The 26,843-nt window shown below is 42.0% G+C and overlaps 1 protein-coding gene across 5 annotated transcripts in view; it reads right to left on the bottom strand.

The window, feature by feature from the left end:
• Positions 1–10,117: 10,117 nt before the first annotated feature.
• LOC105903027 (E3 ubiquitin-protein ligase RNF123) overlaps positions 10,118–26,843 on the bottom strand; it is a 95,663-nt gene continuing 78,937 nt past the window's right edge. For all 5 annotated transcript variants that reach the window (XM_031568535.2, XM_031568534.2, XM_031568533.2 and 2 more), the window contains 4 exons: positions 26,151–26,308; positions 17,907–18,001; positions 12,483–12,568; positions 10,118–11,233 (listed from right to left, as the gene is read on the bottom strand). In XM_031568535.2, the coding sequence (XP_031424395.1) occupies positions 11,134–11,233; positions 12,483–12,568; positions 17,907–18,001; positions 26,151–26,308 (439 nt within the window). In that variant the 3' untranslated portion in view covers positions 10,118–11,133. The remainder of the gene's footprint in view (positions 11,234–12,482; positions 12,569–17,906; positions 18,002–26,150; positions 26,309–26,843) is intronic.

Below are 26,843 nucleotides of genomic sequence, written 5' to 3'. Positions count from 1 at the left end.
TGGACTGACCTACTGTGGTGCTTTAAAGGACAGGTGGTCAACCTGTGGTGCTTTAAAGGACAGTGGACTGAAATACTGTGGTACTTTAAAGGCCAGTGGACCAAATGCCCTGTAGTGCTTTAAAGGACAGTGGACCAACTGTACATTAAAGGACAGTGGACTGATCTACTGCAGTGCTTTAAAGGACAGTGGACTGATCTACTGTGGTGCTTTAAAGGACAGGTGGTCAACCTGTGGTGCTTTAAAGGGCAGTGGACTGACCACCTGTACATTAAAGGACAGTGGACTGATCTACTGCAGTGCTTTAAAGGACAGTGGACTGATCTACTGTAGTGCTTTAAAGGAGAGTGGAGTGACCAACTGTAGTGCTTTAAAGGACAGTGGACTGATCTACTGTGGTGCTTTTAAAGGACAGTGAACTGACCACCTGGTGGAAGGAGGAGAAGACACTGGGAGGAGGCCCCCTCAGTTGTCTTTCTGCCAGGGCATTCCCCAAGAAACACTGATTCTGTTTTCATTGCATGTTCAATATATGTTCTGTATAAACGTATTTCCACGGACGGTGGTGTTTGGGACATTCTGGGATTAATCCAATATAATGATATAATCATGTAATTTCAAGTCACAGGCTTCAATTTTATTTTCCATAATATTCACAATGTAGCCTCCTATGAGTGAATTCACCAAAGGTTCAGATGTAAAAAAAATGTGTCTCTTTCTCATTTTCAGTTTTTGTATTTGTGCACAGTTAATTAAGTATAGCAGAGATGTGCAAAGACTTATCAGTAGAAAAAAATTTGTTTGACTGCCACAAGGTAGCGACCATAAATAACACAACACACCCTCTTACACAAGTGGTTTACGTAACATTAGTGTTGTATTGTTATACAGTCAAGTGTGAGAACAAGCCAAGACTGATGCCTCTATATGTAAATGTTTACCGAACGTAGGCGAGCTGTACAAGGTGATTTTCTTTCTCTCTCATTTATCAGCATGTAGCACTGTTGCAGAACTGATGGAACTAAACAGCTTTCTAGCAAAGAGATGTGATGCTCCTCGCAGTGCGGCTGCCTGCTTCCTCCCACACGCCATACATTTCAAGGTTTCGTGCATAAACAGGATCAAATTCCCAACAGCCTTTAAAGGAAACGCTGCACAATTTTAGCACCTCCGGTTTGTCTGGATTCCAGTCGACCTGACAGGATGGCCATGGCTGGTGCAGGCGTCTGAGAATCTCTGTGTCCAATTCCCACAGGGATGACTAGTGCGCTGCCAACGGAAGCACCACAGTGCCACCTGCTGGTTTGGGTAAACACACATTAGGACACATGTGTTACATGCCACTTCTGCAGTATTATGAACAAAAGGGAAAGCGGTGTACCGGTACAAAGTATGGTCTGGACTTTGCATTTAAAACACAGTTTAAAAACACAGTTTAAAAACACAGTTTAAAAGCCTTGCATTAAAAACACAGTTTAAAAACCTTGCTGGTGGGTTTGTGTGAACTCTAACCTGTCTGTGGATTTGTCATACTAGCAAAAGTAGACTGACAGAAGACAAAATATGTGTATGCGTAAATATGCTGCTTCCATAACTACACATTTGTTTGTTGTTTGGATAAAAGCATCTGATATATACATAACCATGAGTTGTTACACGGTAAACTACCAGACTGTTAAATCCTGTGGTGAGGCCGTCCTCAAAGGTTTTACATGCAGGCCCATGTCCATCAATACTCACTCAGCAGTCATCACTGAGTCTGTCAATCCTCAGCCCAGCCAATCATCTAGCTGTAGCTGACCAGGATCACTGGAATGTTTTGATTTGTATTAAATTGTCATCCATCAGATTCACCAGTATAACAAGACAGATCAATAAGACTGTAGTAACACATGTCTTTGCAAATGAAGGTTAAAGGTCTGAAACAGTCAATAATAGGTGGGATGGAGGAGAGGAATTGAGCCCTTTTGCATGAATCTGTTGAGGCACGTGGGGTATGTTACATGGCCTTCGTGCTCATCATGTTGGCTATGTAGAAAGTGATCGTTTTGTTGTCTGAGATCAATAGACCTTTTAATGGCACACACGACACACTGGAACACACACGTGCATATATGGAGGCGACACAGGACACACACACACACGCACACACACTGAATAATACCACTGTACTGTAGTCAAAACAGTATCGGAAAGGATCTGTATATATCTTATATGAAGTACTAAAAGTACTAAACACAAGCTATATGGTCCTGCACAATCTGTATATAGCTTATATAATGCACTTAATATCAAAGAACACAAGATATATGGTCCTGCACCATCGGTATATAGCTTATATAACGCACTAAATATCAAAGAACACAAGATATATGGTCCTGCACCATCTGTATATAACGCACTAAAAGTACTAAACACAAGCTATATAGTCCTGCGCCATCGGTATATAGCTTATATAACGCACTAAAAGTACTAAACACAAGCTATATGGTCCTGCACCATCGGTATATAGCTTATATAACGCACTAAATATCAAAGAACACAAGCTATATGGTCCTGCACCATCTGTATATAGCTTATATAATGCACTTAATATCAAAGAACACAAGATATATGGTCCTGCACCACTTAGGCCACTTAAGCAGACAGTATGATTTACCGACTCAACAACACTAATCTGCTCCCACACTGTGAGATGAGAGGCAATAAAGGCGGTTATGATGTGGTCAGCCAGTGATACTTTCCCATATAAAGGAAAGCACTTAAGATGGCTTGAGCCCAAAGTGGTGAAGGCTAATCGTTCTCCTCTCCCCCACCCTCAGAAGCTCAGCATAGCTGTACACCACCACTCTGCAAATGGAGGGAGGGCCGTAGCATCAGAGAGCTCTGTAGTGTAGTGGTCAGACCCTTTTAAAACATGACATGGCTTCTGAAAGATGGGTCCATCACTACCCTCAGGCAACCAAGAATCAGTGAACCCTTCAGAACCCCTTTGGGTCGAATAAACCCTGAATATGGAATGTGGATTGAAATAATGAATCCAATTAAGCAGCAGATTCAGTTGTGCAGACTTAAACTTTCACGTGGGAATCTTCTGCAACCTTCTGCTACTTTCTGCAGACTAATGCACATGCATTCAATGCATTTAAAATGTTAATGTGCACGGCAACCTTCTGCCTTAAACGTTAGCTATCCTTGTTCAATATGGATAACACCTGGAGTAATGGATTGTTCTGAAACATGCATGAAACCTAGCCAGTAGTCTGTCACTCACTGCAGTGTATTACATTTGGAATGCAGGTTCTGTTGTTCATATGAGAGGCATTTTTTTTTCTTTGTTTTTTTAGATGTCAAGACCTCCCAGCTCGCCTGTGCGGATAGCTTTGGAAACAGAGACACGGACAGTCTAACAATAGAATTGAGATATAATTTAGCATCATTTTCTCTCAGCGATTACACTAGGCATGACATCAAAGGCAACGGAGTCCTCCCCAATTCTGTCAAAAGACCATTTCTACTAAAAGAAAATCACTGAATGGCTTCCTAGACAAAAAGGGATTTCAAAATATTTCAGTCTCAGTGTCTGATCCGATGCATCCCATGAACAGAGAGCAGCACAGGCATACTGACATGGAGTTCAAGCAGTGCTCGTCGTGACAGGCGGAACCATTTATTTCAATCCTTCAAGAGCCTTGATATGTAAATATATCTGTAAGCTAATAAAGTGACCTTATGTACCATACACCAACAAACATGCCTGTAATGCTAATCAAATGTGTATGATACAGTGCTATATTACTTTTTTCAGGTGATAGTCAATATTTTATTTTGTGGTTTCAAATTCTTGAACTGCCTGTGTTCTATAGTAGATCATTATGTATGAAGCTGATGAAGCCCAATAAATCAAATGGATCTGAGTGTGTTTGGATGTGGATGTACAAGCAATATCCTCTACCGAGAAGTCATCTCTGCCATATATATCTGGTGTGTCTAGCCCTGTGTAGCTCCCCCCGGTTCAATGACAACTTGCGAATTCTTTTGACAGGCAATTTATTGTATGTACAACATACATAAGGTCTTGCTTTGCTGTGAGAACTAAAAAGACATAAAACATATGAATTTACACACTACACAATGAAACATATAGCTAAACGTAATATAAATTGAAATGACATATACACATACCTCATTGGCCGCACAACCAAAGGGAGTAGGTGAAACTTGTTGTCATTTTCTTAGCTTTCTTTTAACCTTAAACTTTAACTTCTTAACTATCAATGAGCACTAATGATGCTGATGTTGTATGAGCATGCTACACAGGACTGCCGTGGCTGCCACCTGCTTGGTCAAGTGTGTGTCACTAATTCAATTCCCCAGTGCAACACATTCCAATTACTATACTTGAATATCCATAAAAACATAATGACAGTAATAATGGGCAAATATACATTATCTCAACAGTATGCATAAAATAAAATAATCAAGAAAATGTGTTAATCAAAAATAATAAACACAAAAACTCTCTGGCAGTTACACCCTGTATCTCCAGAAAATACCCTTTTTTCCTGTGTGATTGCTCTATATTGTACAGAAGCTGTGCACACCATGTGATAATAACGATGCTGTGTTTCCAGGATGAGATCTTTCTGAACCTGTACTTGGTGGTGGGACAGAAACATTTCAATATCACAGAAGCCCTGAAGTGCATGTGATAGAAAAAAAAAATTGAAAACATGACTCAAATTTAATCTTATTTCAAGATATTTAGTCGTAATTTCAAGATAATATCAATACTTCAGAATCAGAATCAGAATCAGAATAGTATTTATTGCCAAGTAGGTTTACACCTACCTGGAATTTGTTCTGATGTATAGGTGCATACAGTAAACATATAAACACAGAAAGTACTACACATAACATAAAACATAAAAACACAGTAAGAGGCTGCCGAGGTTTGTTTACTTCACGTCAATGGCACATTTGATGGATTTTAAAATTATTCTCACAGCAAATTGATATATGATTAATATAGATTAACCACAAAGCATGTAATTAGATAGATAGATATTTTAATAACTTGACAATAATATCTCATTATTTCAAGATAAGTCGTCCCTTTAAGATAGTATCTTGTTATTATATAAAATCGTAATTTCAAGATAATGTCTCAAAATAACGAGATATTAAGTGCAAGATAGTATCTCGTTATTTTGAGATTATGACTTAAAATAACAATATCATCTTGAAATAACAAAATACTGTCTTGAAACACAACTTAATATCTCATTACTTAATATCTTGAAATAACGACTTAATATCTTGAAATACCAAGATCAAATTTTATAACAATAAGTAGGGTTTTTCAGTAAGCAGGGAATATATCACGAGGTTCAGGCCTTCCATACTATTCCAAATCTACATACTACATTATACAGGTTCAGGCAGAAAACACAGCATTTGCATGTAAACATCTCAAATCCTCTGCCATCTACTGCCATCTACGTCCCTCACTATCATCTAAGCCAGCACATTCCACTCAGCCAACATGCGTACTACTTACCAAGCAGTACAACTATTTCCATCTTTTGGAATCCATGAGTGGTTGGTGCTGCATACTCATTAGACAGAGAGGGATGTCAGTGCCATGATGTACAGTATGTAGACTGATGCACTGTTCAACCCGGTTGCTTCTTTTCTAGGGAACCTGCTAGAAGATCACTATCTTGCACTACCCATCCTCACAAGCACAAGAACATTATATATATTTTTTTGCACTCTCCACACCAGCAGCACAAGATCACTTTTCACTTTTCACTTTCCTCCTGGACACCGACACTGTCAAAATCATTGCACTCTGTACAATAGGGTCAGACCCTTTCCTGCATCTGGAAACACTTTGTGTGTGAATATGTTCTCCCTATGTGTATGTATATGTGATTTATGCATGTATGTATGTCGGTGAGGTGTATAAGTGTATATGTGTATTTGTGTAAGTGTATAAGCTACTGGATGACCTAAATTTCCCTCGGGATTAATAAAGTATCCATCTATCTATCTATCCATCTATCTTCAGCATGCCATAGTGGTGGCTCTATAGAAATGCAACGCAAAACGGCCCTCCACTGGGACCCCTTCCATTTGTGACAAAACTACACACATATTAGATTAAATATATCTCTATAATTATAATTATAATTGTTTATTTTTTTTGCACTATATCCGAGTTATGTTTCTTTGATGTCTATTTTTATGTGCATGTAATTTCTTTGTGCATATTATGTATTTGCTGTAAAGCACTTTGAGCTGCATTCTTTTGCATGAAAGGTGCTATATAAATAAAGTTTTATTATAATTATTATTATTATATTCAAACACACAATGAAACAAGGTTTGACTGAACAACATAAATTGACCTGCTAAGAAACATAAAGCTTCTCTCTACTCTGCCCTCTGTTGATTAAATAACGAAGTAAAACAGATACATCCAATAGAGCTTCAAAAACAATTAATGTCAAACCTCGGATATCTGTAGTGACATCTGGCAAATTTGACTTGTTATTTCAACAGTACCTAAGAGAAGAGGGAGGTAGAATCACCACACCAGGGGTGTCAAAGAGGACCATGATACTTTTTACCCTGAAATATAAATACTCCATAGATGACCTTACATTGAGAGTTATACACTGATCAACATTGTTAACCCTAACTGCATACTGCACACATCCTTCACTGAACCTCATTGTTAACCCTAAATGCATACTGCATACAAGTTACAAGTCTTTTATTGTCAGATGCACAGAATGACACAGGGTCAGACTGGGCACTGAAATTCTTAGGACAAGGCACCACACAACAACCTACCATAGCATAACATAGCAAACAAGTACTCTGAACATAATTTACATGTAATACCATATGCTAAAACATATACCAACCTATACATATAATACTAACATATATACATGAACCTCATTATAAACCCTAAATGCATACTGCATACATCCCATGATCCAAATGATTTCTCTGGCTTCCCTTCTATTGGATGCAAGCAGAGAGACTTTTAGAATGGCCATAATGCAAATGACCTCTGCTGGAACAAGACTACCCTCTATGGTAACTATGGTAACTAGAGAGGACAGAACAGACTACCCTCTATGGTAACTATGGTAACTAGAGAGGACAGAACAGACTACACTCTATGGTAACTATGGTAACTATAGAGAGGACAGAACAGACTACCCTCTATGGTAACTATGGTAACTAGAGAGGACAGAACAGACTACCCTCTATGGTAACTATGGTAACTAGAGAGGACAGAACAGACTACCCTCTATGGTAACTATGGTAACTAGAGAGGACAGAACAGACTACCCTCTATAGTAACTATGGTAACTAGAGAGGACAGAACAGACTACCCTCTATGGTAACTATGTTAACTACCTTTAGAGAGGACAGAACAGACATTTATTGGAAATGCACAGATATATGCTTAATCTCTGTTAGGGACATTTGACCAGTGTCTCAGTAACATATAATTATGCTTTCAATTTGAATTGCAGTTTACCATATTATGACCCTGAATGACAGTAAAATGATGTGTGAGAGAGGGATGTAAGGCCCCTATAGGCCACTAGGTGGCAGACTTGCTTTGTTTTTGTTTTTCTAATCAATACACTGTATGCACATCAGTCATTATTTTATAAAGCCATTAGATGGACATTTGAGGGTCAGATTTAAACACAACAGACATTCGGAACATTTAGTAAAATGTACAAATTCTTCATCTGTTTTATCTTATAAAGATGGATGTAGAACTGGTTAACTCAGTAAATGTGGTGATTGGATGATGCTATTCTCCATTTATGACCAATTTGAGAAAGGCAGGTTAAGTGCAAATATGGTTCGATTCATAACATGCAAGTAAGCCTTACTGTAGCAGCTCTCTGAAGACCTACACCTGGAGCTGCTCGTGCAGTTGACACGGACAGGTTACACCGTTGTGTGTGGATATGGAGCGTGGAGCAGGGTGCTGTTGTTCTACTATAAATACATACACAGTCCAAGGGCAAGATTACTGTGCAGCAACCTCTCTCTCTCTCTCTCTTTGCCTTGTGTCCCTCTCGTCTTTCCTCTTTCTATTTCTGCAGGTAATCTATAAAGGTCCCCAGTGAGCCGGGCTGGGCTGGGCTGCCTAAGGGTCCACTTTCTGTGCCGCTGATCAATGGCTGCAGAGAATGGAAGTACATGTTTTCTTTTTCTAAATGTTTATCTGACCCAGAGCATAGCGTTGAGGCCTTCCCATATACAGTGTCATGACATACAGTCATGTCAGCATGTATGTGATATGTACAATAACGGATGACACCTGCTGCAATGAAGAGTCTAGATCTTTCTGAAGCACTTTATCCATTTACTAATGTCCAATGAGTTTGTCCTAACTAACACATACACTACAGCCAAAATAACCACAGGACTTGTGCTTTGGATAAATAATTTAATACCATTACACTTTCAATATATGCGCATTCTCACTAACAGTTAAGAAAAAGAAAAGCAACAAGCTGTCCTTTTCCTTCAACCAAAAAAAAAATAAAAAATAGTGAAGAAGGTAAAACAATATAAACAGTCCATTGTCAATATATTGCTTTGTGCAACCTAAAATTCCCTTAGCGGACACGGTGGGAGCCTGAGAATGGGAACCCTTTCTGGATTAAATTAAAATTCACAGAAAAAAAAAAAAGTATTCACCACACACCAAATGAATTCATCATCATCATTTTTCTCTCTCTCTCACAAACACACACACACACACACACACACACACACACACACACACACACACACACACACACACACACACACACACACACACATAGGATTCCCAAATTCATTTCCATGCAGTCCCCATGCCAAAGCCATACTACACTAGAACACATCAGTGACAGTCCAACCCTAATGGCCCTCTGCGTCTGCGTCTGCGTCTGCTAATGCCTCTCCTGCCGCACAGCGCTCGGGGGGTCTTCATGAAGAGCCTAGTCTTCTAGGTTGATTTGGTGCATACAAAAACAGACTGGTGCTATACCAGAGTCCCAAAGCAAAGCCAGACAAGGTCATTTGTATACGTGTGTGTGTGTGTTTGCATGTTTGCCTATGGATGTGTGTGTTTCACCTATACACCTTTGAGTCTTAACTCACCCAGGAGAGGCATGTCTGAAGTGCACATGTGTGGAATCACTACCTTGGCAAATCTTTCATATCGGTAAAACATTAAAACTGTTTGCAGTGTTTTGGGAGCCGAGGGGGTTGGATCCAAGTGAAGACTTTAGATCTTATGTTTGACCTCAATTGAAACTGACTGGATTCCAGTTAGAATGAATGTCAGAGTAGAAAGAAGAACATAAAACATTATTGAACACCATTACTGAAGTCCTGAAGATCAATGAGCACCAAACTGGCGACGGAAGAAGCAGCTCCAGCTCTGCTTCGGCTGGGAAGATAAACATGACACACGCACATCCGACACGTGAAGCTGATGATTGACATTGGAGACGCTGATGGACATGGCGGGGGCTATGTGAGTTCACATAATCCTGTAATGAGCTGGGGCTCTTCCTCACAGACAGCCATTTGTCAGACACACACAGTCAAGAAGTGAGTGGGCGGTGATCAGATATTTGAGACAGTGGAACGCATCGCTTCACCGGGTGCCACTCCCTTAGCATATATGGCTGTATTTTGTATTTTGTTTAGAAAGAGGGCTTTGTTGGGTCAGCAGTATAATGATGAAGTAAGGACTGTATGATGTCAGGAGCTGTGATGGGGGACATGAGCCCATACTGGAGAGGAGAAACAAGAGTATGGTGGCCTACTGACTGCCTGCTGTGATGGGGGGACATGACCATACTGGAGGGGAGAAACAAGAGTATGGTGGCGTACTGACTGACTGCTGTGATGGAGCCCAAACTGGAGGGGAGAAAACAAGAGTATGGTGGCCTCCTGATGGGGGACATGACCATACTGGAGGGGAGAAACAAGAGTATGGTGGTCTACTGACTGTATGATGGGGGACATGAGCCCAGACTGGAGGGGAGAAACAAGAGTATGGTGGTCTACTGACTGTATGATGGGGGACATGAGCCCAGACTGGAGGGGAGAAACAAGAGTATGCTGGCCTCCTGACTGACTGCTGTGATGGAGCCCAAACTGGAGAGGAGAAACAAGAGTATGGTGGCCTCCTGACTGTATGATCTCAGGAGCAGTGATGGGACACAAGCCCTAAGTGGAGGGGAGAACACAAGAGTATGGTGGCCTCCTGACTGCTGGGCCTGCTGGAGCCCATCCAGTGGTGCCTGTTTTAGAGTGCCTCCTCTACCTCCACATATTACCTCCAACCCATGGATTCCAATGAAGGGGAACCTTGTAGCAACTAGGATGCTCCTCTCCACCTAGATGTGGGGTTATTGCACAGGTATGTCAATTGAGACAGCCATGCTTACAGGGTGTACATCGGTACATCGGCATGGGAAGGGAAGGAGCATGAAGTTTCACACAGGACCTGGTGCCCACGGGTCGCCAAACTGAGAATTAACCAGGTCCAAGTGCATCTCTGAGAAAAATGCAAATCCAAAAATCAAATAACCACCATTTTATGACATGTATTTTCACATTTTATTTTTTATATTATTTTAATATTATTATTTTGCACCAAATGATATTATTTGATATTACTTGGTGCAAAAAAAAAGATCTAAATTTGTGGACATGTCAGGTAGACCTCGTTAATTCTCGGTTGCCGATGGGATTGAAGGTGTTTCCACTCAGAGGTTCCCATCCCAGAGGTGTTTGATCCCCTCCACACAGGTGAAAGTGACATCACAGGTGGTCATCATCTTTGTTTGCCAGAGGACTCTTCAGGAAACAGATGTGGTTTGACTGAAGAGGGTGTGGATATGAGGAAGTGGTTATATGAGGTCTTTGGAGGTGTGTGCTGTGCTGTGCTGTGCTGTGCTGTGTAGTGTAGTCAGTGCCTAGAAGCCGCTGTAGTTTATTGTGAGAGTGCATAAGTGTATGTGAGTGTGTGTGTGTGTGTGTTTGTATCCACATGCATGTGTGCATCTTGTGTTTCTCTGGATGCTAAGACCCCGCAGGCTTGATATAATCCTCCACACCCAAGATGGTAGCCTTGCAGAAGAAGCAGTCCTTGTTGTTCATCAGATGCTGATTGATGCAGGCTCTGGATAAGGAAAGAAAAGGTGAGAGAGAGTGCTTAGAAAAAAGATGCCAGCAGATCATGTAAATAAATAAATGTACTCTACATCTACGTTTCATCAAACTCAATCAGCATCTTGGAGGTACTACCTTTATTTTTTTGGTTTCAAAACAAACGATTGAATATTGTCTCCGGGCACTTAACATAACTCAAGACATCAAATCTCTGCTCTGCTCTCAAATTCTATGCTATTTCTATGAGGTGGTTAACCATGAATTCAATTGTTATGACTGAATTCCACAATCAAAGGAAAATAACCTTGAAGTGGACATGAAACACTAGATGTAGTTAGCATAATGTACAAGCTGGATTCTCCCTATATAAATCAGTCCAGTATTGAGTTAGAATGGTATAATCGCCAACCACAAAACGGCTATACAATGTAATTCCATGGGGCAAGCATCTGCATCAAAGTAAAGCGCTTGTTGTCACCACTGACAGGCTCATGTTATATAATGTTATAATGTTAGGATCCCTACAGAGATAGACCTGTGTCTGTGTGCCTCAACAACTGTAAAGAAATACATTTAGTACAGAAACGAACTTAAACTACAGAAACAGTTTTTACAATGTTCTACAGTTTCTTTACAGTTATAGAGGTAAACAGGGCCCAGGTTGAAAAATCCTGAAGTTTCCCTTAAAATCAGCTCGTATTAAGTAAAACATAAAAAAAAAACACACACACAGATTTTTTTGGTCTCGTACACACTCTCCAATCATCTTTAATTAAACGTTAGTACTATATGTCCACCTAAGTTGTGTCAATCATCTTTAATTAAACGTTAGTACTGTATGTCCACCCTAAGTTGTGCCAATCATCTTTGATTACATGGATTCAAGCTGCAGTAGGTGACCTGTATACAAATATTTTTTGTCACATTTGCTGAAACACTATGTCCTGACAGAAATGAAATAAGAATGATAAAGTTATTATCAAATTATTTAGTATATAATTAAGAATATACTTTATAAAAAAAAAGATAAAGTAAAAAAAAGTAAAATTATAAAATTCTGGTGGTATAAGACATTCCTATGCCAAAATGATGAATCTGCATGATGAGAGCACACGTATAAACATGAAGGAGCCATCATGCAGTGCAAGGGTGGGCATTTCTCTGACTTTTGGTTTCTCAATCGACCACTGGGAGAGCAGTAGCGTGTGTCCATGTATCTGTATGTGTGAGTGTGTGTGTCAGTGAGAGAGATCACTCACTTGCAAGACTTGTGTGAGCAGGGCTTGAAGATGGCAGAGATCGAGTGTGCATAGCAGATGGGACACAGGTCCTCCTCACTGGTGGGCTGTGGGACCAGACAATCAAAAATACAACATTAAAAACGGAAACGCACAAACTGAAACAGAGAAGAAATTGGGATACTGTGAGGTTATCCCACTCATATCACCCTACTGGGAGGTTATGTATCTGTGGGGTGGCATAACCCCACAGTTATGGGGTTGAATCTCATATTCAAATGATATTCCAATTGTCATTCGATTTCTTATGTCATAGTGAAATCATGCAGTTGTGCAAAGTGGAATAGTGAACAAAAGATCCCAAAGAACTGGATAACACGGGCAGTTTATTGCTAAAGATCCCAAAGAACTGGATAACAGGGGCAGTTTATTGCTAAAGATCCCAAAGAACTGGAGAACACGGGCAGTTTATTGCTAAAGATCCCAAAGAACTGGAGAACACGGGCAGTTTATTGCTAAAGATCCCAAAGAACTGGAGAACACGGGCAGTTTATTGCTAAAGATCCCAAAGAACTGGAGAACACGGGCAGTTTATTGCTAAAGATCCCAAAGAACTGGAGAACACGGGCAGTTTATTGCTAAAGTATTCTGGAGCATCAGGGAGTCAGGGCCGTATTCACAAAGCATTTTACCACATCTCAAACAAACACTAAGTTTCAACGTAATCACACTTAGCTACCCCGACTAGATGTCGATTAGTAGGCCCCTTAGTTTCCAGACTATAATCCCAGCTAGGAAAATTGGGAGTTTCTGGGCAAAACCATTGTGCGTTGTATGTAAGATAACTGGGAAAAATAGCGCACATTTGTTTTGTACTGCAATTTCTTATAAGAAGGTGTAATCTGGGTCGCACGTTCGATATGTGCATAGGGGAAACTTCCCGAAACAAGGGGCAGCAGTTGTCCACTCACCACATTTGCTAACTACGTTGCCATGTTAAAAGCATACACTATTTATTTTGTTTGCCTTTGGATGTCTTGCTGTCGCTTCCCCTTCATTCCCTTTCTTAAGCAAGTCACTGTTTGGGCTGTGTTCTCCAGCATATTACCATCTGAGAAGTGTGTGGCCTCATGTCCTTGTGCTCCACTCAAAGACATCCCAATTGTAGTGACGGGTGGATAAGGTTTCTGTTTGCTTCCTGTCGGAATCGGGAAGAGATTCTGCCCCCTCTTCAGCTCTATATATTGCTACTGCATTTCTTCTGCCCCGGCTCTGTGCTGCAGCAAACCCCAACTCTCCAAAATGACCACTTTCTACCTATACACTAGAAGAACAGTTGGCTCAGGCCCAAGTGTGTGTTTGTCACTGTGTGTAAACATGTAGACATAACAGTAATGTTTGGTGATTAGGTATTTAGGTGGATTTTCATTGTTCATAATTAAATTTTTGGGGTCTACTACAATAGATGTACATGCTATGTTCCAAAAACACACAAATCTCTATTCTATTCACCCTGTGTCTGAAACGCTCTGTTAGAGCTCCAGTGTCTGAGAGCCGCCCCCTCCCAATGAGCTCTGATTGGTCAGCTTGGTGAGCAATAACGATTTTGTTACGAGATTGCGTCACCTTGTAACAAAGGACAAGGGCTGGAATTCCAATGAGGTGTTTAAAGCAGCTGATGAAAGCTGAGGTTTCTGTGGGAAAGAGCAACTCCCTCTGGCATTTACTTTGGACTTTGGAACTTAGCAGACAAAAAACTATATAACTCACTAAAGGAAAGGAAAGGAAAAAAAGCAGAAAAACACAATAAGTCCTCTTAAAGCTATTCTTTCCTGTTAACTGTACGTTTAGATATACCCATCTAAACATTCTGAGCAAGACTTGTTTAAACACAAAAAACAAGCATGTATATGTAATTAATTTAGTGTCTTTGAGAGCTTTGAAAAGCGCTATATAAATGTGATGTATTATTATTATTTTCATTATTATTATAGTACAACAAAATGGCCTTCATAGCCTTTAATTCAACCCAATCCTACTTACAGCCTGTGTACAGAATCAACTTTACACTGCAGGTACCATGCTGAGCTGCAAAACATTAGCAGGAGAAGAGGTTGTCCCTGATTGATGGCCAATACAATAATGACAGCAATGATGGTGAGCGCTCCATGAAATCAGTCATGGCACTCTCAGCCTCTCTCTTTGGATTCCGTCATGGAACTCAGCCTCTCTCTTTGGATTCAGTCATGGAACTCAGCCTCTCTCTTTGGATTCAGTCATGGAACTCAGCCTCTCTCTTTGGACTCAGTCATGGAACTCAGCCTCTCTCTTTGGATTCAGTCATGGAACTCAGCCTCTCTCTTTGGACTCAGTCATGGAACTCAGCCTCTCTCTTTGGACTCAGTCATGGAACTCAGCCTCTCTCTTTGCCATCAACAGAACATCAACCAACCACTATTTAGGCTATTTTTTCAATCTGATCTTCATGTATTTATGTGCTGCAAATGATGTGATTGGATGTGTGTGTTCAGTAAACCCATTCATGTATTCCATCCAGTTAGCACATTATTCAAATGGAATTACTATAAAAGCACATATGCTGTGAGAGGTTACTTAAACAACTGATGCGCAAACAGACATTTGTTTCAAGAGATTTCCAGACCTAGAATTATAAGATTTGACTTTTGTGTGAACATCAAATCAGATTTAGAGTAGATATGCCACTATAAAAGGAGATTTCCCTTTAGGCATCTTGATAATGTAAGCGTGGTGAACAGCAGCTTCATTGTGTGTGTTGCTCTATCTGCTGATGAGCTCATTCCTCCTTTTTCAAACTCTCTGGAACTGCAGTCGGGTTTCTTTGTGTATCAATCTATCAATTTCCTCCACCTCTGATTGCAGCGCACAGATTGATGTGGTTGCTGCCTCCAGTTTAATGCTGCTGCCTGTCCACTCCCATTAATGGACCAGCAGCTTGGAGGAGCCTGCTGTGTCAGCACCATTCTCTGACATGCTCCCTCCTCCCTCCCTCCCTCCCTCCTCCCTCCTCCCTCGTCTCTCCCTCCCTCCCTCCCTCCTCCCTCCCTCCCTCCTCCCTCCCTCGTCTCTCCCTCCCTCCCTCCTCCCTCCTCCCTCGTCTCTCCCTCCCTCCCTCCCTCCTCCCTCCTCCCTCCCTCCTCCCTCCCTCCCTCCCTCCTCCCTCCCAGCCTTTCGTGTGGTTCTCAAAGCCACTTCCTGGCACTCAGTGGCTTTCCACAGCAGGAGATGACCGCAGAGATCCTGAGCTTCCCAGAGATTTCAAATGCTGAGTGACAGTTCCAGAGATCCCAAGAACTAAGGGTAGGATGATATTTAGCAGGAGACAAAAAGTGTCAAAGGGCTTTGACACGTTTTGTCTCCTGCTAAATATCAGGCAGGCGACTGGGATGGTGTTGTCTCTGATGGTTTGAAAATTGTTGGACAATGGCGTTCACATTAACAATTTAACATTTTAAGTACGTTCGTAACATGAATTGATGTTGGACTTGAACCAAACAAGTGACAAGTGCGCTTGTCGTTACGGCAAATATCTGAACTTCCCTTGCTATGACTGGCTCAGAACACACAAACTTACCAACACAGCCAGAAATGAATATGCTGTGTGTTACCTGTCCTTTAAAAAGGCTGTGCGCTACTCTAGTTGTGCATAAATGCAAATAGCAATTCAGCTCAACCCCTCTTTTTGACAATGCCGTATTTGCACAACATGGAGTTGTTTTCAAGAATGAATCTGGAATGAACTGCAAATATGGAAGGACGTTGATTTTAGTTTGTTTTTTTCCACTGCAGGAGGCAGATGATGATCTTGTGTGTAGATGGCAGATATGGTACTATGGTATTCTCACACTCTTCCTCAGACTCTCCCCCCCCCCACCCTCATGAGCTCTGCTGAAAGCCCATCACACATCAGAACTAGCGGTCCTCACACACACTCCCCTGTCAAGCACACAGCTTCCAGAAAACACTTTACTCTCTTTTTCTCCATCCTGGGGGAGTTCATTAGCTAGGCAGCTGATCCCAGCACAGTTTGACCAGATCTAGGTCAAATGAAGAAAACACGCCACAGACAACACGGCATCATCATTTAGTGTCATAACCTTCCCTGGGTGGCAACCTTAGTGATAGAAAACTAGGATCTACCAGTCCAGTCCGATGTAGGGGTGCCCAGGTATCTGAATCAGATGAATCATAATAGGTCTGTAGATGCAACGTGTATATAAGTGAGGATTCCACAATTCGTGGCTGGCTAATATCCACTGAAAATAACTAGTAGCTGCCTAATAATAATAATAATAATAATAATAAAACTTTATTTATATAGCACCTTTCATGCAAAAGAACGCAGCTCAAAGTGCTTTATATCCAATAATAATATATATAATATCCACTCGTAGTGTGTCTAATATCCACTAGTTGCTGACACACACACACACACACACACACTAATATCCACTAGTAGCTGCTGCTGTCTAATATCCACTAGTAGCTGACACACACACACACACACACACACTAATATCCACTAGTAGCTGCTGTCTAATATCCACTAGTATCTGACACAAACACACACACACACACACACACACACACACACACACACACACTAATATCCACTAGTAGCTGTCTAATATCCAGATGACTAGTAGCTGTCTAATATTTACATTTACATTTTACATTTAGTCATTTAGCAGACGCTTTTATCCAAAGCGACTTACAAGGATGTATACACATTTTTACATTTACACTGATGGCACACTGCACATCAGGAGCAATTAGGGGTTCAGTGTCTTGCTCAAGGACGCTTCGACAGGGAATCGAACTAGCAACCTTCTGATTACTAAACGACTTCTCTACCTCCTGTACCACTGTCGCCCCATGTCCACTAATATCCACTAGCAGCTGCCTAATATCCACTGAATATTAGTCATATATTTCAATATTCCTGCGCCCAGTAGGATCCACTGTATAACCAATATATTATAGTACTGATTGTTTACAATGCACACTGTTTGGGGAAAAGCCAAGACAGCACAATACTGATTTCACTTTTGCACATAAGGCATGTTTCTGAGATATACACAACATTTTCATAAGCAATCTTGGTCTTTGGGCTAAATATTGTTTGAAATAATGTCAATCTTGGTATTTGGGCTAAATATTGTTTGAAATAATATCAATCTTAGTCTTTGGGCTAAATATTGTTTGAAATAATGTCAATCTTAGTCTTTGGGCTAAATATTGTTTGATATAAAATCAAGATGGTATTTTTGCAGCTTGTCCTGGGGCTTGTTATTTGGCCAGAGAGAAGACTAAGCTGAGATATAGGAGTCTTGTCGTATATCTTCCAATACACCCGTCTTGGACCGAAAAGAGACACATCATTAAAAAAAGTGCCACCATACTCACTGCTGTACTGGCTGCAGCCTGCTTCGATTCCTCTGTAAGAAAAGCCAACATCTGTTCCACCTTCAGTTCCTCTTCTGCACTGATGTAGTCCGTGTCTAGAAAATGAAACACACAAAAAACACAAAATGCTTAAACGAGCCCTTGACTGAAACAAACGGCCCTGTCAGACACAGACAGGAAACACAATGACTGAGCTGGCTGGCAGCACATCTTCCTGATGCCAACTCAACCATCATCATCATAACAATGAAGACAGGAGATAACCTTTGTGCTCAATAAGCAGCAGACCGGTAGGGCGAACAACCGGATGGGTTTAGAAACGTACTAGACACCTATTCAATCATCCAGGCATCTCTTCAAGAGCAGTGCCAAAAGGACAGCCAGCCCACACACCAACACTGATTGATACACTGCAGGCCCTTCACTGTACCAGATAATAATAGCCTTCTGTCTCTCATCTCATTTTCACTTCAACCTTGTCTGCTAAGAAAAGTTAAAAAAAAAATGAAAATGTGTGCAAATTAAAGCTCATATTATATTTACACTGTATTTTTCCTTCTCGCATAACCTCCTTGAAGCTGGCAGCAGAGGCTTTTAGGCTAGGCTAGATAATGTGATTGGCATGGCCGTAGGGAAGGATCCCCCTCTGTTGGACCTCCTCATCATGCTGCTGGGCTGGGTGAGCAGGGCTGATAATTACTGCTCCCTGAGAGACACTCCTCAGCCCACACAACCACCCCAGCCCTCATCCTCTCCTCGCAGCTCATCTCCTCGCAGCTCATCTCCTCCAGCTGTTATTCCCTGTGTAATTTCACGCTTGTCTGGTCCCAAAGCCACCAGATGTGCCCTGACTCTGGACTCATCGCAGTTACAACTAGTGATTCTGCTACTCGATCCGAGACGCTAGAGGCAGAAGATGTGTGGGGAGATCATGAAATGGGGAGATCATGAATGATCGGTTTATGGATAAGAGATTTCCCTCAATCTGGGAGCAGTGACACGTCAGGCCTACACAGGGATCTTGCTGGTTGGAGGCCCATATACCAAGGGCGACCACAGCATAGTACAGCGTGTGACTGTGTTCCTCATTAGCATTCAAATAAACCGTTTCTGCTTATATTTCTATTTTAAATCAAATCAGTGACAAATCACTGCAGCAAATTGCTGATGACAACTCAAGGTCAGTGGTGTGAGTTGGGAGGACAGGGCCCTAATGCATAGTCTCGTGGGGTTTGGACAGAACCCTAATACATAGTCTCGTGGGGTTTGGACAGAGCCCTAATACATAGTCTCGTGGGGTTTGGACAGAGCCCTAATACATAGTCTCGTGGGGTTTGGATGCAGAGCCCTAATACATAGTCTCGTGGGGTTTGGACAGAGCCCTAATACATAGTCTCGTGGGGTTTGGACAGAGCCCTAATACATAGTCTCGTGGGGTTTGGACAGAGCCCTAATACATAGTCTCGTGGGGTTTGGACAGAGCCCTAATACATAGTCTCGTGGGGTTTGGACAGAGCCCTAATACATAGTCTCGTGGGGTTTGGACAGAGCCCTAATACATAGTCTCGTGGGGTTTGGACAGAGCCCTAATACATAGTCTCGTGGGGTTTGGACAGAGCCCTAATACATAGTCTCGTGGGGTTTGGACAGAGTCCTAATACATAGTGGGGTTTGGACAGAGCCCTAATACATAGTCTCGTGGGGTTTGGACAGAGCCCTAATACATAGTGGGGTTTGGACAGAGCCCTAATACATAGTCTCGTGGGGTTTGGACAGAGCCCTAATACATAGTGGGGTTTGGACAGAGCCCTAATACATAGTCTCATGGGGTTTGGACAGAGCCCTAATACATAGTCTCATGGGGTTTGGACAGAGTTCTAATACATAGTGGGGTTTGGACAGAGCCCTAATACATAGTCTCATGGGGTTTGGACAGAGCCCTAATACATAGTCTCATGGGGTTTGGACAGAGTTCTAATACATAGTGGGGTTTGGACAGAGCCCTAATACATAGTCTCGTGGGGTTTGGACAGAGCCCTAATACATAGTGGGGTTTGGACAGAGCCCTAATACATAGTGGGGTTTGGACAGAGCCCTAATACATAGTGGGGTTTGGACAGAGCCCTAATACATAGTGGGGTTTGGACAGAGCCCTAATACATAGTCTCGTGGGGTTTGGACAGAGCCCTAATACATAGTCTCGTGGGGTTTGGACAGGGCCCTAATACATAGTCTCGTGGGGTTTGGACAGAGCCCTAATACATAGTCTCGTGGGGTTTGGACAGAGTCCTAATACATAGTGGGGTTTGGACAGAGCCCTAATACATAGTCTTGTGGGGTTTGGACAGGGCCCTAATACATAGTCTCGTGGGGTTTGGACAGAGCCCTAATACATAGTGGGGTTTGGACAGAGCCCTAATACATAGTCTCGTGGGGTTTGGACAGAGCCCTAATACATAGTGGGGTTTGGACAGAGCCCTAATACATAGTGGGGTTTGGACAGAGCCCTAATACATAGTCTCGTGGGGTTTGGACAGAGCCCTAATACATAGTCTCGTGGGGTTTGGACAGAGCCCTAATACATAGTCTCATGGGGTTTGGACAGAGCCCTAATACATAGTCTCGTGGGGTTTGGACAGAGCCCTAATACATAGTGGGGTTTGGACAGAGCCCTAATACATAGTCTCGTGGGGTTTGGACAGGGTCCTAATACATAGTCTCGTGGGGTTTGGACAGAGCCCTAATACATAGTGGGGTTTGGACAGAGCCCTAATACATAGTCTCGTGGGGTTTGGACAGAGCCCTAATACATAGTGGGGTTTGGACAGAGCCCTAATACATAGTCTCATGGGGTTTGGACAGAGCCCTAATACATAGTCTCGTGGGGTTTGGACAGAGTCCTAATACATAGTCTCATGGGTTTGGACAGAACCCTAATACATAGTCTCGTGGGGTTTGGATGCAGAGCCCTAATACATAGTGGGGTTTGGACAGAGCCCTAATACATAGTCTCATGGGTTTGGACAGAACCCTAATACATAGTCTCGTGGGGTTTGGATGCAGAGCCCTAATACATAGTGGGGTTTGGACAGGGCCCTAATACATAGTCTCGTGGGGTTTGGACAGAGCCCTAATACATAGTGGGGTTTGGACAGAGCCCTAATACATAGTCTCGTGGGGTTTGGACAGAGCCCTAATACATAGTGGGGTTTGGACAGAGCCCTAATACATAGTGGGGTTTAGACAGAACCCTAATACATAGTCTCGTGGGGTTTGGACAGAGCCCTAATACATAGTGGGGTTTGGACAGAGCCCTAATACATAGTGGGGTTTGGACAGAGCCCTAATACATAGTGGGGTTTAGACAGAACCCTAATACATAGTCTCGTGGGGTTTGGATGCAGTCCAATGTCCTCTACTTCTTTCACTTTCTCTCTATTTGTCCCAAGCTGAACCAAAGGCTCTTCATCTGCTGTCTGAGCCGGGGACAGATGGGCCCAATCACACAAACTCACTTTCATATGCAGTGACATTTACGTGGAATTTTTATAGGAAAGCCACACAAATGAGTGTTTGCCGTTTTGTCAGCCCTTGACGAAGTTGGAACAGCATCCTTTTTAAGTGAATGAATAAGGGTCTATGCAGATTTAAGAGCAATAGCTAGGTTCTATTGAAATAACCACCAATCAGATTGACTGAAGTAATAGTCATCACATTTTCCAAAGTTACATCTTTCTAAAGAATGTGTTTTCAATTGTTCGCAAGAGGAAATACCCTCCTCCGTCACCTTGGAAATAATGCAATTGTGTTCTCGGTGAGTCCATTTTGAATGGTTTGACAGGGGTGTCCTCACTTCTGTGGTGTGTACTGTGCCATCATTTACATCAGTACACACCACAGAAGTGAGGACACCCCTGTCAAACCATTCAAAATGGACTCACCTAGAACACAATTATACATGATATTCTGATCGACTGGACCACAAGCCCAACCTTGGGGGGGAGGGGAGGGGAGGGGAGGGGAGGGGAGGGGGATTCTACTGACACTCTCAGTGGGAAGGTTGCTGCCCCCTCCCTCCCTCCCTTTCTGTTGACACTCCCACACACTCCCACACACTCTGCACAGATACCAAGGATCAGAAGAGTTCCCACACCATGAAAACATCCATTACCTTCTGGCCCACATCTCAGATTCAAAGCCCCTAAATGATCACCTTGAGAATGGCTCACTGGCAGGCCCCTGTGTCTCCTGCGTGGTTGTAATTACTGTAACGCAGACATATATAATGCACCTGTATAATGCTACAGAAAGGGAGGATGCATTTAGTTGCTTATAATACCTGTTGGCTGTGATATTTATAGCTTTTTACGCTTCATGTGTTGATTCTCTAAACAATCCTCTTAAATCACATACAGAATTGATCCGTAACTATAGCATAGCTTTACTCCAAATCCTGTTCTCTACATTTACATTTAGTCATTTAGCAGACGCTTTTATCCAAAGCGACTTACATATGTGCGACTTACAATGTATACACATTTTACATTTACACTGATGGCACACTGCACATCAGGAGCAATTAGGGGTTCAGTGTCTTGCTCAAGGACGCTTCGACAGGGAATCGAACTAGCAACCTTCTGATTACTAAACGACTTCTCTACCTCCTGTACCACTGCCGCCCCAATACACAACTTCTGATTATCAACCCCTCCTGAACTGCATTAAACAACATGGGAGAGAGGAGAGGAGAGGAGAGGAGAGGAGAGGAGAAGAGAGAGGAGGGGAGAGGAGAGGAGAGGAGAAGAGAGAGGAGAGAGGAGAGGAGAGGAGAGGAGAGGAGAGAGGAGGAGAGGAGATCACTATTAGTGTACTGCATTAAACAACATGAGAGAGGAGAGGAGAGGAGAGGAGAGGAGAAGAGAGGAGAGGAGAGGAGAGGAGGAGAGGAGAGGAGAGAGGAGGAGAGGAGAGGAGAGATCACTATTAGTGTACTGCATTAAACAACATGAGAGAGGAGAGGAGAGGAGAAGAGAGGAGAGGAGAGGAGAGGAGAGGAGAGAGGAGGAGGTGAGAGAGGAGAGGAGAGGAGATCACTATTAGTGTACTGCATTAAACAACATGAGAGAGGAGAGGAGAGGAGACGAGAGGAGAGGAGAGGACAGGAGAGGAGAGGAGACGAGAGGAGAGGAGAGGAGAGATGAGGAGACGAGAGGAGAGAGGAGAGGAGAGGAGAGGAGAGGAGAGGAGATCACTATTAGTGTACTGCATTAAACAACATGAGAGAGGAGAGGAGAGGAGAGGAGAGGAGAGGAGAGGAGTGGAGAAGAGAGATCACTATTTCAGTTCAGGAGGGGTTGATAATCAGAAGTTGTGTATTGGGGCGACAGTGGTACAGGAGGTAGAGAAGTCGTTTAGTAATCAGAAGGTTGCTAGTTCGATTCCCTGTCGAAGCGTCCTTGAGCAAGACACTGAACCCCTAATTGCTCCTGATGTGCAGTGTGCCATCAGTGTAAATGTAAAATGTGTATACATTGTAAGTCGCACATATGTAAGTCGCTTTGGATAAAAGCGTCTGCTAAATGACTAAATGTAAAATGTAAATGCACTATTAGAGAACTGCATTCTAGCATCTTCTGGAAGAAGAGGTGGCTGAGACACTGCAGCAGAAGGACATGGTCTGATATATAAATAAGTCTGAGGGTTCTGGTATCACCGCATTGATTTTTCTATCCCATTACAAGCACTGTTTTGCTGTAATTTGTAATTTGAGAAAGAAAGATAAGAAAGAAAGGAAGGAAGGAAGAAAGCAGAAGACGACGAGCAAAAAAAGAAACGACATAGAACTTTCTAGAATCCATTTACTGTGTGTGTGTGTGTGTGTGTATATGTCTGTGTGTTTGTCCGTTGGAGAGACATTGTTAAGGGAGAAGAAGATAGAAGGAGAAAAGACAGAAGAAGAAGAGGAAAGACGACATGCATTCAAAAGCTTCTCTGTGGATGTCGTTGCATTGGGGATTGAAGGACCTGCTGTTGTGTTTACAGAAGCTCTTATCTATCAGCTACAAAATACCCTTGGGGTTGGAAGTGAGGCTTCCCAATCAAATATTCATGCTAAAACAGATGAAAGAGGGTTGGGTTTCAGTCTGATTGTCTTGGCTCCAAACAAAACAATACTTAAAAGCTAAGAAGGGTGAAGGTTTACCCTTCCACAGAACCTGTAATCTGGAAGACTACACTTAAGACTAAATCTGAGCTCATGAAAATCATAAAGGAAAGATTTATTTGTGAAGTGGTTCTGGACGTCATTGTTAGGTTAATAACATACAGAATTTTCTTATTTTATTAATTCCCGATAATTCTTAATAATTTCACAAACATCTGACAGCTTTGGCATACCCTGTCACCATCTCTCAACTCATAAAATGATACTGTAGGTACACTTGGGATTTCACAGAAAAATTCATTCATTGTTTGCAGTCTAAACAATAGACTGGCACTATTAATGTTTTGTGCAAAAAAAGAGTGGCAAAAGTGAGTTAAGACCTATGAACTGTTCCACAGGGAAATTACAATTGTTACTCAAATGAGTCAAATACGCCACAACTTGACAGGCTATTAAATTCCTTGGACATCGTAAATAAATAAATAAACAAACAAACAAATAAATAAAGATGTCTAAAGATCAGAATTTAACTTGTCTCTGTAGCAAGCAACTTGCCAAAACTGTGCTTAAAATAAGTTTTCACAGGTGTTAACTTCCAAAATGACGTGATCTAACATTAAGTTTGTATTTAGTAGTTTATTCACCCATAATTCGGCACTTTAAGGAAAAAAAACTACAAATGCATATGCAACCAGACAAAACATTTGTTAAATCGCTTTCTCTCGTCTTATTATAGGCGCCACTGTGCCCCTCTAAGTCCTTATAAGTTTCATGTCCTTATTAGGGTTCCTCCGTCAGGAGGAAACCTATTGTTATTGTAGGTATTATTATTATTATTATTCTGCAATGGGAGTCAATGGCAGCCCCTAGAACCGTATGGTAACTTTTTCTGAAATTTGGCACACTCATTAAGGACAGTTCACCCACACCAAGTTTCATGTCTCCCACTAGACCACGCTAGCGCCACCAACGGGTCAAAGTTGGACTTTTGTTAACACACACAACTTTTGAACCGTTTGACCGATTTTCAAAAATGAGGTACCATTGGATTCCTTGGATCAAGACGAATTCAACACACTCTATGTTATATATGTTCCGGTTATATAGATTTTCCGCTATTTCCGGTTTTATCAAAATGCTTCGGTTTTATCAAAATGCTTTGAAAGCCTACTTCTCCTACAATTTTTCTCAAATCCCATATGGTAACTTTTTCTGAAATTTGGCACACTCATTAAGGACAGTCCCTTCTTCACCCACACCAAGTTTCATGTCTCCCACTAGACCACGCTAGCGCCACCAATGGGTCAAAGTTGGACTTTTGTTAACACACACAACTTTTGAACCGTTTGACCGATTTTCAAAAATGGATTCCCTGGATCAAGACGAATTCAACACACCCTATGGCGTAAATTTCCGGTTATATAGATTTCCCGCTATTTCCGCTTTTCTCAAAAACCTTTGAAAGGCCTCAACTCCTACAATTCTTGTCAAATCTTCTTCAAAATCACCAGAGATGATCTTCAGACCAAGCCTCACAAAATGTATCCAACAGAATTTGTCTGTTTGTCCGGTACAGCCACTCAAATTCAGCAGAAAAGCCGCCAAACAGGAAGTGAAGTCATATCTCAGCAAATCTTTCATTTCATGACATTGTGGCCTGACCAAGGCCCCGCTCTCTCTTTAGCTTGAAGCAAAGGCCCTTGTGGATCTTGACAGTATTGCATTTCAAATTGAATATCCCATTGGTAAGTCTGCAGCATGGATTTTTCTATACAGTGACAAATTGTGCAGAATATACATTTTTCCCTGGTTCGCAATCCTTGGAGGAACCTGCCATTGCTGCCTGCAGCTATATTTTTCTGTTTATTTTTCAATATTTCAAATATAACTGCTTTGTTACGTTTTCCTAGAGCGGCAGGTCTACCAAGGTCCCAAATGGGCCCCACTTTTCCATAAAAAACATGAGCCTGCAGTATAGGCCAGCAGGATGCTCCCTGGCCACAGGATAGAGGTGTACTCACATGAGCCTGCAGTATAGGCCAGCAGGATGGCCCCTGGCCACAGGATAGAGGTGTACTCACAGGCATGTAGAGAGAAGTGCTTGCGCTCAGTCCCGGTCGCAGTCCCAGTCGCAGTCGCAGTCGCCGTCGCACTGGCTTCCCCCTCCCCAAGCAGGTGCTGGATGGAGTGAAGCTGGAAACAGGGGTCTGAAAGGAGAACGGATGCTGCTCTTGCAACTCTGAAAAAAAAAAGTGACCACATTTGTATTAGTGTCATCCTTTTTGTATGATATTTATTATTTACATTTTTGGAACACAACACAATATCTCAACTCACTAACTCCGGATTATAACTGAACAGACCAATGAGTAAATGAAATTCGAGAAAAATCAACACATCATAATTAACCTATAAATCCCTAAACACATTTTGCAAACCTCTAGAAGATCAGATTTTGAAACAAGGTGAATGTGAAGATGACGGTAAGAGTTGGGCTGGGTATTATTTCCCTGAGCCTATTTGAGTGTTGTTCTATCCACTGTCTGTGAGAGCGTCAGGAGCCAAGAGATCATTTCACCGGTGCTCAGATATTTACTAATAAAATTAGTCTGGGACAGAAAATATCAGTGTGTCCATCCAAGAGAGGAATATCTGTTTTCAGTCTGCTTACAATGACTCTTCTGAAGATGTTCACCCTCGCATCAACCTCTTGTGAGATACATGTAAAAGTATAACAAATGAACACAACACACAATAATGTGTTATTCATCCTA

This window comes from Clupea harengus, chromosome 5, assembly GCF_900700415.2.
Source record: "Clupea harengus chromosome 5, Ch_v2.0.2, whole genome shotgun sequence".
Classification (NCBI taxonomy): Eukaryota; Metazoa; Chordata; class Actinopteri; order Clupeiformes; family Clupeidae; genus Clupea; species Clupea harengus.
The sequence above is the reverse complement of the archived record's forward strand: the minus strand, read 5'-3'. Positions and strand labels throughout refer to the sequence as shown.